The sequence below is a fragment of the Salmo trutta genome, chromosome 7, assembly GCF_901001165.1.
Source record: "Salmo trutta chromosome 7, fSalTru1.1, whole genome shotgun sequence".
In the NCBI taxonomy this organism is placed as follows: Eukaryota; Metazoa; Chordata; class Actinopteri; order Salmoniformes; family Salmonidae; genus Salmo; species Salmo trutta.
This window is the reverse complement of record NC_042963.1, coordinates 43,710,616-43,729,365: the sequence shown is the minus strand read 5'-3', so window position 1 is coordinate 43,729,365 and position 18,750 is coordinate 43,710,616. Positions and strand designations below refer to the sequence as shown.

At 43.4% G+C, this 18,750-nt stretch overlaps 1 protein-coding gene across 1 annotated transcript in view; it reads right to left on the bottom strand.

Annotated features, from left to right (window-relative positions):
• Positions 1–6,069: 6,069 nt before the first annotated feature.
• si:ch211-266k8.4 (carabin) overlaps positions 6,070–18,750 on the bottom strand; it is a 47,961-nt gene continuing 35,280 nt past the window's right edge. The window contains exon 15 of the mRNA XM_029759027.1: positions 6,070–6,651. Coding sequence (XP_029614887.1) covers positions 6,573–6,651 — 79 coding nt within the window. The 3' untranslated portion in view covers positions 6,070–6,572. The remainder of the gene's footprint in view (positions 6,652–18,750) is intronic.

Below are 18,750 nucleotides of genomic sequence, written 5' to 3'. Positions count from 1 at the left end.
TGGTGTGTGTGTGTGGTGTGTGTGTGTGGAGGAGAAGCCAACAGAGAGAAACACCAGACGGTCACAGGCAGCTGCTGTCTTGGATGGAACAGCTACTTCTTCTCTCTGAAACTGTGTATATGCTGTGTAGGCTTTGTAGCTGTGTTGGGTAGATAAGGCGATTTAACTGTTTAAGCACCCTGGCAACAGTCACAGATAACACTGAAACACAACCTTGTTGCATTGTCATCAAACAGCCATTTTACCTGAAACGTATCCATACACTGTACCATACCCACTTCACTTTAAAAACAACTTGGCCACACCCTTACCATAAATAGCATGACTTAACTATAAACTTAAAAATAAAACGTAGGCGTAACCATCTGTTCCAGGGATTTCCTGTACCATTTCTGTTGCATTGGTATGATAACGCTATTAGGCTGGTGTTATCATAATGGAGTTGCATAATGCAGACATACTGTAAGGTGAAAAGACTGACCTCTCAGAGAGACCTCCTGTACCCTTCAAACCCCCCCCCCATTCCACTCATGCAATGCCCCCTTAGTAATGATTGGGACCCTGCCCTGGCGATGTTCTCATGGGTCATCAACCTCATCATTCATAAACCCAGGTAATGAACTGTATCCGCGGGAGACTGCAAATCTATAAATAGTTACAGAGCAGCAACCTGTAAGACCGGAATCATTCTTATGCCAGCGGAATTAAGACTGGCCCTCTAAAACATTAAGGGGCCAATCGTAACTTCCACTTAAGAATAATTTATTTAGTCTCCCATTGACATCACTGAATAACTAAGTGAAAATCTACTGCACATCTGGCTAGTCGGTTAGGATTCACCCCAAAGAGATCATCAATATTTCTATATAATCAAATTTAAGAGACTTTAGTGATATTGAAATGCATGCTACACATGCATAGTACAAAACCACTCACATGAGATGATGCAGGCTCATTATGTGTTTGCTGGAATGAGCCCAGCAGTTAATATCCATATGGGATCTAATAAACCCTCTCTTCATCTGGTGTCTGTCTTTAGGAAATACTACTGACATGGAAACAATCTGGATGAGTGGGGGGCAATAAAACCAAACCACGAGTGAGTGAGTCAGAACATAACACAACACACCTCAAGGTGCCAACTGACAACCACTCTCACCCCCATCCAGACCATTGGAGAGGAGGATACATGGACCAGACAGGCTAGTATGGGATTATTCTACACTGGAGCTAATTGATACACAAGTGGCCTGTCAGATGGAGGGGCTGACCCTCTAGTCATACTGAAACCTGGGGCATGTCCAGCAGGGCACAACATTGAGGAGCATCAGATAGAAATATATTTTGCAGAACATGTCTCTCTAACATGTAGAATAAGGAATCATGTTGGCTCTGCTCATGTAATTTCTATCTGAAACATTTAACAATGTTTTCCTACTGAATGTGGCGCTGAAAGAGTGATAGAAAGAGACAGAGGTCCTGTCAGAGCTCCTACTGTAGCTAAGTGCCTAATAAACTTGATGAGCCTGTCTGCTCTGTTCTGTTCATCAGTCAATCTAGCTGGATGAACATGGAACATGAAGACTAGGGTGTGGCCTTATGAATCGTTGATGACAACTCAGCCTGGCTGTTTGGTGCCATGTAAGAGAGAGTAATTACTCACAGACATAGTCCCCTCACAGGGCCCGTCATAACTCACAGACTCAGTCCTCTCACAGTGCTTGTCATAACTCACTCAACCCGAGGAGCCACTCAGCATATTGATTTATAGGAAGGGGTATGGTTGGGTTCATTCCTCCTGCTCCTAGTTTTGAAACCAAAGCAGCTTAATGTTGTTGTTCTAACAGGCAGGCCCAATAGGACCAATTAATGCCATGTTAGAGTTAGGCGACAAACATGGGAATACACTGAGTGTACAAAACATTAAGAACACCTGCTCTTTCCATGACAGACTTACCAGGTGAATCCAGGTGAAAGCTATGGTCCCTTATTGACATCACTTGTTAAATCAGTGTAGATGAAGGGGATGAGACAGTTCAAAGAAGGATTGTTAAGCCTTGAAACAATTGAGACATGGATTGTGTACATGTCCTATTCAGAGGGTTAATCGGCAAGACAAAGATTTAAGTGTCTTTGAACGGGGTATGGTAGTAGGTGCCAGGTGGATCGGTTTGTGCAAAGAACTGCAACGCTGCAGTTTTTTTAATGCTCAGCAGTTTCCTGTGTGTATCAAGAATGGTCCACCACCCAAAGGCCATCCAAACAACTTGACAACTGTGGGAAGCTTTGGACACTCAGTGTAGATCACACTGACTTGCATGGTTTAGCACAGCACAGAATGCAACCACAACCATTCCTCTCCTAATGTCTGTGAACACAAATTCTCCAACATCACCCTGTAACCTAACCTTGGCGGTGCTGTGCTGTGATTTCGACTGCATAGGACTGGGAAACACAGAGCTGCAGGCAAACAGGCGTCCAGCTAGTTGGAAAGGCTGGCTGGATTAAACATTTACCATAGTAAATACATTCAGCAGGCTTCCTTGATCTCATGCGCCACGGGCCTGTCAAAGACCAAACATGCCTGTGTGTGTCAACCCCTTTTAATGGCTCACACAGCACAGGACACGGCGTCCCTCTACATACCTGTGTGTGTGTGTGTGAGAAACGTGTGTACACTTCCCTTCAAACTGGCATAACATATTCGTGCACTGAACTGGAAAAAAAATCAAACATGTTACATTGCAATAATGCAACCATGCATTGGCAAAACAAGGTCATGTTTGGTGGGCCAGCCATTAGCTAGGTCCTGCTTTTATGATATATTATCAACAGTCATATGCTCGAGTCCTACTACTTCCAATATTCCCATGCAGCAATCAGAGCTATCGGTGTGAACAGGTTGGAGCTGGCATGTATTATGTCTGTCAGTAGGAAAGGGTGAAGTAAAGAACAGGTTCACAGCATTTAAACAGGTTCTCACAGGAGCCAGTCACGACACTTATGCTGAACAGGGAGTTATGTTAGTGCTACGCAACAACACTCATCCATTATGCAAGTCATAAATTAGGGCCCTCTAATGTTACCCTCTGAACAACACAGCTCCTAACAGGCATGGTGCAAAGACATCACCATGACGATTTATAACAATGCTCCTGACCAGAAGAGCTAATTATCAAAACCAGCAGTTGACGATTTGTTTGTTTATAATTTTGCACTTCGCGATCATCACCATTTAAATTTAGTGGTACAGGTGCAGGATCTTAATTTGATCACTCTTTTGGTGCTGAGAATTTTCTTGCACTTCAGGACATGCAGATGAGCTTCGTGATTTACATAAATTCACTGAAAACCCACGGTTATATTAACAGTATTGCATTTCTCAAGTAGCCTACTTTCAGCCAAATAGCCTAACCATCGATCATGCGACATTATAGACTAAACGTTCAAATCCTGTTGCTGCAGGATTATTTTGCTGTGATGAGATGTCAAATTAAGATCCTATAACTGTATATAAAAACCTCACAGTACAATAACTTAGAATAACTGAAGTCCAGTCAATGTTTTCATTAGTGGTTATATGGATGAGAAAGCTACAGTACTGTAGGTCATCCTTACTGTGTGGACACACAGGGCAGGTCAGAAGGAATAGTGTCTTGAACTCCTTTTAATGAATTATTGGATAGGTTAATGACAATGATTATTAAATTGGAAATCAACAAGAGTATAGCTTCTCTATGAAGGGTGAAACAGCAGGAAGATGACTAATGGCAAGTGCATATCTTGCATCTGTCAGGGTTTCCCACATATAGTGACATGGTTATTAGCTGAAAAACATGAACATTTAGTAGTTGATTTGTACGCAATTCTTGTTCTTGTTTAGAGATAAACGTTAAAGTTTTTTTCAAAAATGTTGTTTTTCTAGATGAGTATAACCTGTGTGTCAGGTCTGTTCAGTTCAGAAGTGGCGGATGTTCATTTTGACTCTAGTCCCACTCATCCCAACAGATGAATGCCAGGAAGCAGACGGCACCGTTCCCTTTCCTGCTCACTTAACATTACACTAGGGTTAGGGGTGTGTGTGCGCGGGCAACATTTTGACACGAGTAAAAACTGAAGCTCTCTCACCTCTGTGTAATTAGGTCATTTGTGTGCTCTCCCGTGTAAGATTAGGTACTATCAAAATCTGTTTTCATGAATGTATAAAGATTAAATCATGGGCACATCAAAGAGCACAAAGAATTTTGAAACTCCTAAAAGGATTGTAGTGAACCTGGAATAGAGGTGAGAGAAACATTGTGCTGTCAATAATTCAACCCTGTGTGCCTCCTCCTCATGCAGATGTTAATGTGTCTTTAACAAGAGCTGACAGAGCTTATCTCCCAGAACAACTGGAAGACAAATTGCATCCTGTGGGTGGACGTACCTGCCTAAAAGGTATCTGCTCTATCCATGAGGTTAGGTTGAAACAAAAACACAGCATACAAGACTGGATTAGGAGAATGCAGTAGATTTCTGGAAACGAAACCAAAATAACAAGTTTGAATGTAATTGTTGTACTACAATTGTTGTGTTTCTGTCTACTTTATGAGAAAACTTTGGGATTTTTTATTTGTTTTGTATGTGTTAACCTTTGGAAATATGTTTTGTGAAACTGGATAAAGTTTAAATGTATCATCTAATACGCCACACACGGCCTCATACTGTTACAGTAGATGAGAAAATGATGCAATAACATTAACCCATGTCCTGTTTGGAAGCAGGTGAGACGGGAGACATTGGGGGATGTAAACCAAAGTCGCTGACCGCCAAACTCCCACTCTTGCTTCAGGTATGGGGAGCACTTGTGCCCCTGAGCCCTCCATCCATCCATCCCTCCTTCCTCCCCTGTCCTGGCCAGGTTCTGAGGACTGCCTTTGACCCTGAACTACCGGGTCAGAGCCATCAGGCTGCGTTTAGACAAGACAGAATCTGATATTTTATTTTCACAAATTGATCTTTTGACCAATCAGATGAGCTCTGAAAAAGATGTGTGATTGGTAAAAAGACCAATTAGTGGAAAATAAATAGAAATCAGGCTTCCTGTCTAAACGCAGCCTTACAAGGTCAGAGGGTCCACTCAAAGCATTCCTGAGCTTTTAATAGGTCACTACCTTAACTTAGAGCGAGAGTGAAATAGCAAGAGAAAAAACAGGAAAGAAGCAGAATGAGATAACATGCATCATCACAGAGCAACGCTAGTTAAATCCACCTACTGGAGGGGAAAAGAGAAAAAACAAAAACGCATCAAAATAAAACAGCGCTTTCTTCAGCCAGCCAAGTATCGGTGTGTGGGATCAAAAAAGACCTAAAGCACACTCCCCTCATTCCACAGCTTTTCCAGTTGACTTAGTTTTCCTTGTGAGCTGACAGATTTATAAGAGCACTAAATCACAATAACAAAACCAGGTTAAATCTGTATTGTTCGTCTGCCAGTCTTTCTCCACGACAGTGCTTTTCTGACAGTTACATAAGTAGGGGAAAGTAGAATCCGCCTCTTCCACAAAAACGTCACGCAGCTGTTCCATTAGAGTGAACAATTGTGTGGTTGTGTAGTGCTGCCTACATACACCTCAGGTAATTACAGGGGCTGATTGTCATTAAATGTTGTGAGAGAGGCAGATACCCTCCCAAAACACACAACATGATCACCCACAATGCTTGTGCAGTGAAATGTTTGTAACCAAGTTGGAGAAAAACAGAAGAACGAGAGCCTCTGGTCAAACATATAGGGTCTAGATGTAAATGGATGGTGCACTAGCTGCCTAAAGACTAGCTCAGACTGGCTGCCATTTATCTAGTCAACACAACTATTTAACTCATTACGGAATCTGTCAAATCCAACAGTAGTGGCACTATCACCACTGTTCATCATAGAATACAAAACGTTACCTCTTTATGTAGAGATGTTAAGTTTCTAATCTCTTGTATAGTTGTATTGAGCTTCTCATAAAAAATGCAAACCAAAGAGCAGGCGGTGACTCCACGTTACCACACTCAGAAACATTCTAGTGAATAAATGACTGACCATTAGAAGGGTTCATATTTTATTATTTCAAAACAGCTGTACAATAAAAACATTGATGTCTATGAGTACAAGATACATGAAAACAACAAACAACTCCACTGGAGCGACGTCACAGAAATCCAGAGGTAGAATTCGCAACTAAATATACACTCCCACATGCAGTGCTAAAATATGATACACAGCAAATCCCACCTTTAGCCTAGTCGTCGCACCAGAGGGCCGAGTGAAAAGTCACTGTTCTTACTACCCAGCGAGTGCTGAATCTCTGGGTAGCAGTGGTAGGACAAACATTGGAAAGGGGATATGCCCCATATCAGAAGGCCCTTCCTAGGACAATGATATTCACAACTATGAGCAGTGATTAATCTAAGACATCCAGGAAGGTTGGATCTTGCATGTGATGTTTAAAAGGTTTCCATGGGGACATTACTCTGTAGTCCTCCGTGTTGGGTTTTGAGGGCATTGTGATAAACAAGAGTACCATCAAGTGCAGGTTCTCCTTTCCTCAGATGAGTTGGGACTCCTGAGTGTTCCTTAAGGGGTTGGAAGTCTTATTCAGGCAGTGACATCTTGATGACAGTTCCCTATGACACAAGTGGAGAGCGGGTGATCAGTAAAAAAAAATACATTATCAACCAGTGAAAGAAGATTAAGGATGGCGCTGACAGGACTGGGTGTCGTGGCGCTGACAGGACTGGGTGTCGTGGCGCTGACAGGACTGGGTGTCGTGGCGCTGACAGGACTGGGTGTCGTGGCGCTGCACCCCTGCTCTTTCAAACGGCATTCAACTGAAGCTAGCCACTAAACATTTTTCTAAGTCTAGATACTGAAAGAGACTGGAGATCTGGATTGTTGAGCAAACAAGTTATTCTGAAAACATATTTTTCTAAAATGTTCAGAGTATAAATGTAGACGTGGACAAAACACACATTGACATCCCGAAACAAAACTATTGTTAGGCTATTTCTGTAGCCTAATGATAGTGAGGAGGGATGTGTCCTCCTCTGACGTGTGAATGGGGAAACGCTCTGTTCATACAAAACTTTGTGAGAATGAACACACTGAGCACCATGTTTAACTGGGCTAGGGCAATGGAGGCTATGGGCAGTACTACCACTATTAGAGTTGCCATTATACATCAAGACAGTGATAATAAAATATAACTCCAGAAGATATCTTATCGGAGTTCAGCATAACCTTGTAATGTCAGGGGTTGCTACGGCACACACAAAGTCCTACATGCGTCAAAAGAACCAGAGGACTCGAAAGAGTCTGCCACAATGAGGAGCAAATATTGCATCTTGCTGTGAACAAAGCCACCTTTGTCAGTGATACCAAGAGGCCTTTTCTAGTGCAACACTGGCCGTGTGGGACCTGGACGTGAAAGCCTGTGAATGGCTGGGTAAGAGTGCAGTAGAGCGATCACAGGTGCTGATGGCAGGGCAGGACTACAGGTGAAACAGACCTGTGGCAATCAGATGCAATCCTTCACTCCCATATTAACTTTCAGCTCCTGGGACCTCTATGAAGGATTATCAGAGCAGAATCTATGCTGCATGTGAAAGTCTACTACTCTAGATCAGTATGCTAAGTTGATATACTGAGATCAACATTACAACAGGATCCGGGTTAGCTACAACGCTAAGAAATTCCTTTGCCAAGAATATACATTTTAAATCCATATAATGTGATTGACATTCAAACTCCATTAACAATGGCTGACTATGGCTACTTGCTCTACTGAAACATTTAGGCTAGCTGTCATGTAGTAGCAGAATGGTGGTTTCTACAGTTCTCCTACAGCCACGAGGAGAGTGGCACCACTTTGGACAAAGGAGGCAATTTTTGTCTTTCTGCTCAAGCAGACACCCAGCATGCATAATTTAAATTCAATTTCACTGCAGCAGAAACCACAAAAGGGAGGGGACTTTCACAAAATCTTTTCCTGGTCAATGAATGACTTTCCCACAATAGCTGAAAAAACACATATATAAACTGAACACTTACACAAGCACACATATTTGATAATAATTATTGTCCCTTTGGAGGGGGGGGGGGGGGGGGTCTGTTCGGTTGGAATGAGTTCTCATAATACAGCAAGTAAGACACCTATGGACAGAGGTTGGTCTATACAAATAAATAATGCACTCACTACTGTAAGTCGCTCTGGATAAGAGTGTCTGTTAAATTACCAATTCTCTCATCCTCTTGAAACAATGTTGGCCAGTGAGAATACAGGTGTGCTGCCTGGGACAAAGGTATTGGTAGGTCTGAGGACCTTTGAGAGGGTCTCTACCTTAACTACTGCTCTAACTAACCTGCAGGTCATTGACACTTTGATCATGTTCTTGACAAGGGATATTTAACTCTTACCCTACGAGGTCCAGAGCCTGATGGTTTTCTGATCTACCTGATCATTAATTGCACCTACCTGGTGTCCCAGGTTTAAAATCAGTCCCTGGTTAGAGGGAACCAATGGGGGAAAAAAAACAGTGAAACTGACTGAGGTCCAGAGTTCAGTTGAGGGTTCTAGACAGACAAGTGGGTATGATACTCAACATGCTCTTCCATTGTAGTCTTACAAAGCATTGGTAAGAAGTTATTGAGGAGTCAATTTAATAAATGTTTCTTCTCTTCTTGTCTGTTATACTAGGAATCTAAACCTATAGTAGACAACTTATTGGATTACTTATCCATCTGTGACATCCGCATTGCAAAGCTTCAAATGGAATCATGTTTCCCAAGCATGTGCACTGTCTGGATTTCCCTCTGTTCCTAGTCTCCACAGAAACACTAGCCGTCTGAACAGCAGGCCAATTGCTGGGAAATCAGGAGTGATGTCATGAAAAATTAAAGGCAACGGTTGTATACAGTGTTATAGGAGCATGGCGGTGGAGGCTAAGAGTATACATGTCCATAAAATGCTATCAGTTTGTTTAATCATTGCTTTAACTCTTGACAAACAGCTCTGGTAGTCCTGCACAGTTTGCATCGTCTCAAAACAAATATTCCCATTGAGCTCCACTGAAATATATATAAAATAGCTGGCGCTCTGATCACAGATCCCATGCCCCATTTCCCTTTGTTGTTGGTTACATAAGCCTTACACCTGAACAAATAACTACAGAGTGCTACTGCACCACACACAGTGAGTGATCAGGTTCCATAGTTAAAGCATGTTCAGCAGCATATCACTACTGAGTCACCCTGCCAGCCATATCCTAATCTGGTCCCAGTAGACCTGTACTGTCTCTCCTCCCTCAGTGCTCAGAGGGGAGGGAGGAGACGGGCAACCACCTCTCTGAACAGCAGCATATGGCCGTATCCAGTTGCGACCAGTCATTCAGGGCAGTTTTGAGCCCCACATTTTTTGCAATTTTTTAAAATAAATATAGGCTTTCCTGTTTTGCCTCTTATTTTGGCATTAATGTGTCACATATGAGTTTGCAAACAATGTAAAAAAATATATATAATTGAGTTAATAAAGCCGCATACAAACATGGTCTCTCTGTTGTTTTCTTGAGTAAGGCAGCTCCAAAATGCAGGTGTTTCAGCCTAGCTCAGTGCTTTCTGTGGTGGTGGGGCAGCCAGCAGAAAATACAGAGCATTGCGCCATGATTGGCTCAGTGTTCAGTCACTTATGAGGACATTACGTCACCGCCAAGCCGACGGGTAGAGCTAGAAAATTCAAGCCACTTGGGTGCTGCCATATAGTTACATTAGAGGTGCCCATCCAAGAAGGTCATTGGCCACAGATAAAATTACATCAAATCACATATCTACAGTAGCTTTGATTGGACTGATCATGTCAACATCATACTTTCAAAGTCATAGCTAGCAGTTATCATCATGAATCAAGTCGGAGATTAAGGGTCTCTTTTCCTAGTTCACCATGCTGTCAATGAAGCATGATTTGTGCCGCGCTCAAAACAACTGTTAATTCGGAACTGCAAATCTGAGTGAGTTCAAGACAACTGGAAACTCAGGGGGAAAACAAATACATTTTGAAATTTCATCCAACTCGGAATTGTAAATTCGGAACTCTGGCCTCTTTCTAGAGCAGGTATTCCCAAACTGGAACTGTGCAGTCGGGCACAAACTGTGCCGTCAGGGGTACGCCAAATAAAAATGTGATTGACATTTAACCCCCCCCCCCCCCGCCTGAGTAGCCTTGTTTCACTGCCAAAAATAAAATTCAACCATCTAGTGTTCAGGGAAATAACAATGTCAAATACAGGTAGCCTAGTCAAATAATGAACATCCAATCACATGAACCGTTACGCTCTCGCGGGAATTCCACTAACGGTCCGTATCTAGCCAAACGTAGCTGCTGCTCATTCCGTTTGCTTGAAAATTGACAAATGGTTAAAAAAAAGTAAGGCCCGTGTCCATAGACACACATACCAGCTCTACTGGTAGTACTGCTACTACCAGCAGTACTACACCTGCACCTGTCAACGACAAGTTGTTCTGCTTCCACGAGCACATCCAATGCTAGCATCAGTAATTCTATGGGATTGAGATCCGGGCTCTTCGCTGGCCATGGCAGAACAGAGACATTCCTGTCTTACAGGAAACCACGCACAGAATGAGCAGTATGGCTGGTGGCATTGTCATGCTGGAGGGTCATGTCAGGATGAGCCTGCAGGAAGGGTACCACATGAGGGAGGAGGATGTCTTCCCTGTAACGCACAGCGCTGAGATTGCCTGCAATGACAACAAGCTCAGTCCGATGATGCTGTGACACACCGCCCCAGACCATGACGGACCCTCCATCTCCAAATCGATCCCGCTCCAGAGTACAGGCCTAGTGTAAAGCTCATTGGTCACATACACATGGTTAGCAGATGTCAATGCGAGTGTAGCGAAATGCTTGTGCTTCTAGTTCCGACCATGCAGTAATATCTAACAAGTAATCTAACAATTTAACAACTACCTTATACACACACACACAAGTGTAAAGGAATGAATAAGAATATGTACATATAAATATATGGATGAGCGATGGCCGAACAGCATAGGCAGGATGCAGTAGATGGTATAGAATACAGTATATACATATGAGATAAGTAATGTAGGGTATGTAAACATTCTATAAAGTGGCATTGTTTAAAGTGATACATTTATTACATCCAATTTTGAATTATTAAAGTGGCTAGAGATTTGAGTCAGTATGTTGGCAGCAGCCCCTCAATGTTAGTGGTGGCTGTTTATAACGGTCTGATGGCCTTGAGATAGAAGCTGTTTTTCAGTCTCTCAGTCCCAGCTTTGAAGCACCTGTACTGACCTCGCCTTCTGGATGATCTCGGGGTGAACGGGCAGTGGTCGTTGTCCTTGATGATCTTTTTGGCCTTCCTGTGACATCGGGTGGTGTAGGTGTCTTGGAGGGCAGGTAGTTTGCCCCCGGTGATGCGTTGTGCAGACCTCACTACCCTCTGGAGAGCCTTGCGGTTGTGTGCGGAGCAGTTGCCATACCAGCCGGTGATACAGCCCGACAGGATGCTCTCGATTGTGCATCTGTAAAAGTTTGAGAGTGTTTTTGGTGACAAGCCGAATTTCTTCAGCCTCCTGAGGTTGAAGAGGCGCTGTTGCACCTTCTTCACCATGCTGTATGTGTGGGTGGACCATTTCAGTTTGTCCGTGATGTGAACGCCAAGGAACTTAAAACTTTCCACCTTCTCCACTACTGTCCCATCGATGTGGATAGGGGGCTGCTCCCTCTGCTGTTTCCTGAAGTCCACGATCATCCCTTTGTTTTGTTGACGTTGAGTATGAGGTTGTTTTCCTGACACCACACTCCGAGGGCCCTCACCTCCTCCCTGTAGGCCGTCTCGTCGTTGTTGGTAATCAAGCCTACCACTGTAGTGTTGTCTGCAAACTTCATGATTGAGTTGGTGGCGTGCATGGCCACGCAGTCATGGGTGAACATTGAGTACAGGAGAGGGCTGAGAATGCACCCTTGTGGGGATGTTGTTTCCTACCCTCACCACCTGGGGGTGGCCCGTCAAAGTCCAGGACCCAGTTGTACAGGGTGGGGTCGAGACCCAGGGTCTCGAGCTTAATGACTAGTTTGGAGGGCACTGTCGCGTTAAATGCTGAGCTGTAGTCGATGAACAGCATTCTTACATAGGTATCCCTCTTGTCCAGATGGGTTAGGGCAGTGTGCAGTGTGATTGCGATTGCGTCTGTGGACCTATTGGGGCGGTAAGAAAATTGGAGTGGGTTTAGGGTGTCAGGTAGGGTGGAGGTCTCTCAAAGCACTTCATGATGACGGAAGTGAGGTGAGGACCTGCCTTACAATAGGCCTACAAGCCCTCAGTCCAGCCTCTCTCAGCCTATTGCAGACAGTCTGAGCACTGATGGAGTGATTGTGCATTCCTGGTGTAACTCCGGCAGTTGATGTTGGCATCCTGTACCTGTCCCGCAGGTGTGATGTTCGGATGTATAGATCCTGTGCAGGTGTTGTTACACATGGTCTGCCACTGCGAAGGGGATCAGCTGTCCGCCCTGTAGCACTGTCTTAGGCGTCTCACAGTATGGACACTGCAATTTATTGCCCTGGCCACATCTGCAGTCCTCATGCCTCCTTGCAGCATGCCTAAGGCACGTTCACGCAGATGAGCAGGGACCCTGGACATATTTCTTTTGATGTTTTTCAGAGTCAGTAGAAAGGCCTCTTCAGTGTCCTAAGTTTTCATAACTGTGACCTTAATTTCCTAACGACCGTTCCACAGGTGCGTGTTCATTAATTGTTTATGGTTCATTGAACAAGCATGGGAAACAGTGTTTAAACCCTTTACAGTGAAGATCTGTGAAGTTATTTGGATTTTTACGAATTAGCTTTTAAATACAGTGTCCTGAAAAAGGGGTGTGTCTTTTTCTTCCCGAGTTTCTGATAACTACATTGATTTGGGGTTGGATATTGTTAAAAATTGGGAGTATTGCCTTTCCTCAGCCAGTGTGTTACATGTGCAAAAGTACTAATCTCACAACACAATGAAACCTTCACTCTTGCACAGACATTTAGAAACAAAACATGCCAATTTGGAAAATAAGCCACAGGAGTTTGAGTGAGAATTAAGACGACTTTCGAGTAGTAAGATGTGTATGAGGGCAACATATACTATTAATAAGAAGGGGCTAGAAGTATTTTTTATATAGGGAGCTACCGAGTGGCTAGGACAGGCAAGCCCCTTACTATTGTGGAGGACCTAATACTTCTTGCTGCTGCAGATATGGCTGGGACAATGCTGGGGGGAAAAGGCCCCAAAAACTATACAGACAATGCCTTCATCAAACAACTCTGTTTCACAACGCATCCGTGACATGGCAGGAAATATTTTGAAACAATTACTGCTTTGCATACAAGCCAGTAAATTCTATGCGTTACAGCTGAATGAGTCAACAGACGTGGCGGGCCTGGAACAGCTCCTGGTATATGTTCATTACGTTTATGGGGGGGGTCAATTAAGGAAGACATCCTCTACTGCAAACCACTGGAAACCAGGACAACAGGAGAGAATATTTTTAAAGTACTGGACAGCTTGTGACATCAAATGGACTTTGGTGGTCAAGATGTGTTGGTATCTGTACTGATGGCGCAAAAGCCATGACAGGGAGACATAGTGGAGTGGTAACGTGCGTGCAAGCAGTTTTCCCCGATGCCACTTGGGTACACTGCAGCATCCACCGAGAGGCTCTTGCTGCCAAGGGAATGCCTGACAGCTTGAAAGACGTTTTGGACACTACAGTGAAAATGGTTGACTTTCTTAAAGCAACGTGCCTGAACTCTCGTGTATTTTCTGCACTATGCAATGATATGGGCAGTGACCATGTAACGCTTTTACATGTGTTGGTTATCAAGAGGCAAAGTATTGACACGATTTTTTTTAATTGAGAGACTAGCTTAAAGTTTCACTGACCATAATTTTCACTAGTCTGACCACTTGCATGATGACGAGTTTCTCACACGACTGCCTATCTGGGTGTTGTTTGTCCTCACATGAATGATCTGAATCTAGGATTACAGGGACTCTCCACAACTATATTCAATGTGCAGGACAAAACTGAGGCTGATTAAAAAGTTGGAGCTCTTCTCTGTCTGCATTAACAAGGACAACACACAGGTCTTTCCATCATTATATGATGTTTTGTGTGCAATTTCTTAACTAGGCAAGTCAGTTAAGAACAAATTCTTATTTTCAATGATGGCCTAGGTCCAACGCTCTAACCACTAGGCTACCTGCCGCCCCAAATGAACTCAAGCTTACAGACAATGTCAAATGTGATGTAGCGAAGGACCGGAGTGCGTTGGGTGAGCAATTACGCAGGTACTTTCCCGAAACGGATGACACAAACAACTGGATTCGTTATCCCTTTCATGCCCTGCCTCCAGTCCACTTACCGATATCTGAACAAGAGAGCCTCATCGAAATTGCAACAAGCGGTTCTGTGAAAATGTAATTTAATCAGAAGCCACTGACAGATTTCTGGATTGGGCTGCGCTCAGAGTATCCTGCCTTGGCAAATCGCGCTGTTAGGACGCTAATGCCCTTTGCAACCACGTACCTATGTGAGAGTGGATTCTCGGCCCTCACTAGCATGAAAACTAAATACAGGCACAGACTGTGTGGAAAGTTATTTAAGACTGAGACTCTCTCCAATACAACCCAACATTGCAGAGTTATGTGCATCCTTTCAAGCACACCCTTCTCATTAACCTGTGGTGAGTAATTCACAATTTCTGATGAACAAATAAGGTTTTAAATGTAAGATGGTTAGAGAGCAAAATTATTTGATTATATTATTATTTGTACCCTGGTCCTATAAGAGCTCTGTCACTTCCCACGAGCCGGGATGTGGGAAGTGACAGAGGGGTGCTAGAGGGGGTATGCAGCTGGAGGTTGAATGTTTGAAGGGGTATGGGACTATAAAAAGTTTGGGAAACACTGTCTTTGAGCTACAACCTGAAGATCACTGACGTCATCATGATTCAACCTTGTATGTGTGTATGTGTGTGTGTGTGTGTGTGTGTGTGTATATATATAAATAAGTTGTCTTGAAAGCACCATAAATCCAGAGAATGGCAGATTTTGATTAAAGTTTGACGACAAAATTTGCCCACGAAGGACCGCCACGCTACCTTCCTGTTCACGTGAGCACAGCACAACAAGGTGAGTCCAAAAATGTCTTGTATGCTGTTACATAAATTATGTAATATGCCAGGTAGATATGTATTCCGTATCTAAGAAAGTAATACTAAGTGTGCCTCACCCTAATAATTTGGTCTATTTCCACCTCATGTTCTGACTTGGTGGTGCACATGTAGCCTATAACTGTATTTTGGATAAATTTAATCATCAAGCTTTCATTGTCTGCTTATATGGGGCAGCAGGTAGCCTAGCGGTTAGAGCGTTGGACTAGTAACCAAAAGTTTGCAAGATCGAATCCCTGAGCTGACAAGGTATAAAATCTGTTGTTCTGCCCCTGAACAAGGCAGTTAACCAACTGTTCCTAGACCGTCATTGAAAATCAGAATTTGTTAACGGACTTGCCTAGTTAAAAAAAAAATGTATCCTACGGTTCTGACTTGGTGTACAGGGAGAACACCGTAAAAAAACTGTGCATGTTCTGAATTCTGTTGCTGTAAATTTCATCATTGCAAAAAAGTTATATTGACTCTGTCCTAGCTCGCTCATTAATGTCTTAATCAAAATTACGCTTATCTGCTTGTTGTCCCCTTATGCCATAATTTAACCACCTGAATTGTCAGTATAAACAACATTTGTTTAAGTCAGCCAGCCTTTTCAGCGATGTTTTTTTAAAAGGCAATAAATGAGGCTGAACGAACTGTTTCTCTGCCAGACAAGGTTACGCTGATAGCGAAGTATAGCAGTGGTAAAGTGTTGGGACAGCTTTATGTTGGCTCTAACAGTTTGTGGGCACCATCTGTCACCGTTATAGTGCAATTCATGTATTGTTTCGTGTTCTGTAGTGGCTTTGCTGGCATGCATCTCACATTTCTATTTTGCCCCACCAAGATTTACATGCTAAAATCACCACTGGCCATATCATGACACACATACCCTGCTCTTCCCATGCATCAACACTGTGCCTCTCTAAAGGGATATCCTACAGAATGTTTCATAAACCCCCTCCAAGTCCCACACAAACATACAGTTGAAGTTGGAAGTTTACCTACACTTAGGTTGGAGTCATTAAAACTCACCTCTTTAAGGAATACCTGGGATAGGATAAAGTAATCCTTCTACCCCCCCCCCCCCAAGATTTAGATGCACTATTGTAAAGTGGTTGTTCCACTGGATATCTTAAGGTGAATGCACCAATTTGTAAGTCGCTCTGGATAAGAGTGTCTGCTAAATGACTTAAATGTAAATGTAAATTTAAATAGACTTCTCCAAGTCTGGTTCATCCTTGGGAGCAATTGCCAAACGTCTGAAGGTACCACGTTCATCTGTACAAACAATAGTATAAACACCATGGGACCACGCAGCCGTCATACCACTCAGGAAGGTGTCTCCTAGAGATTAACGTACTTTGGTGCGAAAAGTGCAAATCAATCCCAGAACAACGGCAAAGGACCTTGTGAAGATGCTGGAGGAAACAGGTACAAAAGTATCTATATCCACAGTCAAACGAGTCCTATATCGAGGCCGCTCAGCAAGGAAGAAGCCACTACTCCAAAACCCCCGGTAAAAAAGCCAGACTACGGTTTGCAACTGCACATGGGGACAAATATTGTACTTTTTGGAGAAATGTCCTCTGGTCTGATGAAACAAAAATAGAACTGTTTGGCCATAATGACCATCGTTATGTTTGGAGGAAAAAAGGGGATGCTTGCAAGCTGAAGAACACCATCCCAACCGTGAAGCACTGGGATGGCAGCATCACGTTGTGGGGGTGCTTTGCTGCAGGAGGGACTGGTGCACTTCACAAAATAGATGGCATCATGAGGCAAGAAAATTGTGTGGATATACAGTGAGGGAAAAAGTATTTGATCCCCTGCTGATTTTGTACGTTTGCCCAGTGACAAAGAAATGATCAGTCTATAATTTTAATGGTAGGTTTATTTGAACAGTGAGAGACAGTATAACAAAAAAATCCAGAAAAACGCATGTCAAAAATGTTAAAATGATTTGCATTTTAATGAGGGAAATAAGTATTTGACCCCCTCTACAAAACATGACTTGGTACTTGGTGGCAAAACCCTTGTTGGCAATCAGAGGTCAGACGTTTCTTGTAGTTGGCCACCAGGTTTGCACACATCTCAGGAGGGATTTTGTCCCACTCCTCTTTGCAGATCTTCTCCAAGTCATTAATTAAGGTTTCGAGGCTGACGTTTGGCAAATCGAACCTTCAGCTCCCTCCACAGATTTTCTATGGGATTAAGGTCTGGAGACTGGCTAGGCCACTCCAGGACCTTAATGTGCTTCTTCTTGAGCCACTCCTTTGTTGCCGTTGCCGTGTGTTTTGGGTCATTGTCATGCTGGAATACCCATCGAAGACCCGTTTTCAATGCCCTGGCTGAGGGAAGGAGGTTCTCACCCAAGATTTGACGGTACATGGCCCCGTCCATTGTCCCTTTGATGTGTTTAAATTGTCCTGTCCCCTTAGCAGAAAAACACCCCCAAAGCATAATGTTTCCACCTCCATGTTTGACGGTGGGGATGGTGTTCTTGGGGTCATAGGCAGCATTCCTCCTCCTCCAAACACGGCGAGTTGAGTTGATGCCAAAGAGCACCATTTTGGTCTCATCTGACCACAACACTTTCACCCAGTTGTCCTCTGAATCATTCAGATGTTCATTGGAAAACTTCAGACAGGCATGTATATGTGCTTTCTTGAGCAGGGGGACCTTGCGGGCGCTGCAGGATTTCAGTCCTTCACGGCGTAGTGTGTTACCAATTGTTTTCTTGGTGACTATGGTCCCAGCTGCCTTGAGATCATTGACAAGATCCTCCCGTGTAGTTCTGGGCTGATTCCTCACCGTTCTCATGATCATTGCAACTCCACGCGGTGAGATCTTGCATGGAGCCCCAGGCCGAGGGAGATTGACAGTTCTTTCGTGTTTCTTCCATTTGCGAATAATCGCACAAACTGTTGTCACCTTCTCACCAAGCTGCTTGGCGATGGTCTTGTAGCCCATTCCAGCCTTGTGTAGGTCTACAATCTTGTCCCTGACATCATTGGAGAGCTCTTTGGTCTTGGCCATGGTGGAGAGTTTGGAATCTGATTGATTGCTTCTGTGGACAGGTGTCTTTTATACAGATAACAAACTGAGATTATGAGCACTCCCTTTAAGAGTGTGCTCCTAATCTCAGCTCGTTACCTGTATAAAAAGACACCTGGGAGCCAGACATCTTTCTGATTGAGAGGGGGTCAAATACTTATTTCCCTCATTAAAATGCAAATCAATTTATAACATTTTTGACATACGTTTTTCTGGATTTGTTTGTTGTTATTCTGTCTCTCACTGTTCAAATAAACCTACAATTAAAATTATAGACTGATCATTTCTTTGTCAGTAGGCAAACGTACAAAATCAGCAGGGGATCAAATACTTTTTTCCCCTCACTGTATTGAAGCAACATCTCAAGACATCAGTCAGGAAGTTAAAGCTTGGTCGCAAATGGGTTTTCCAAATGGACAATGACCCCAAGCAT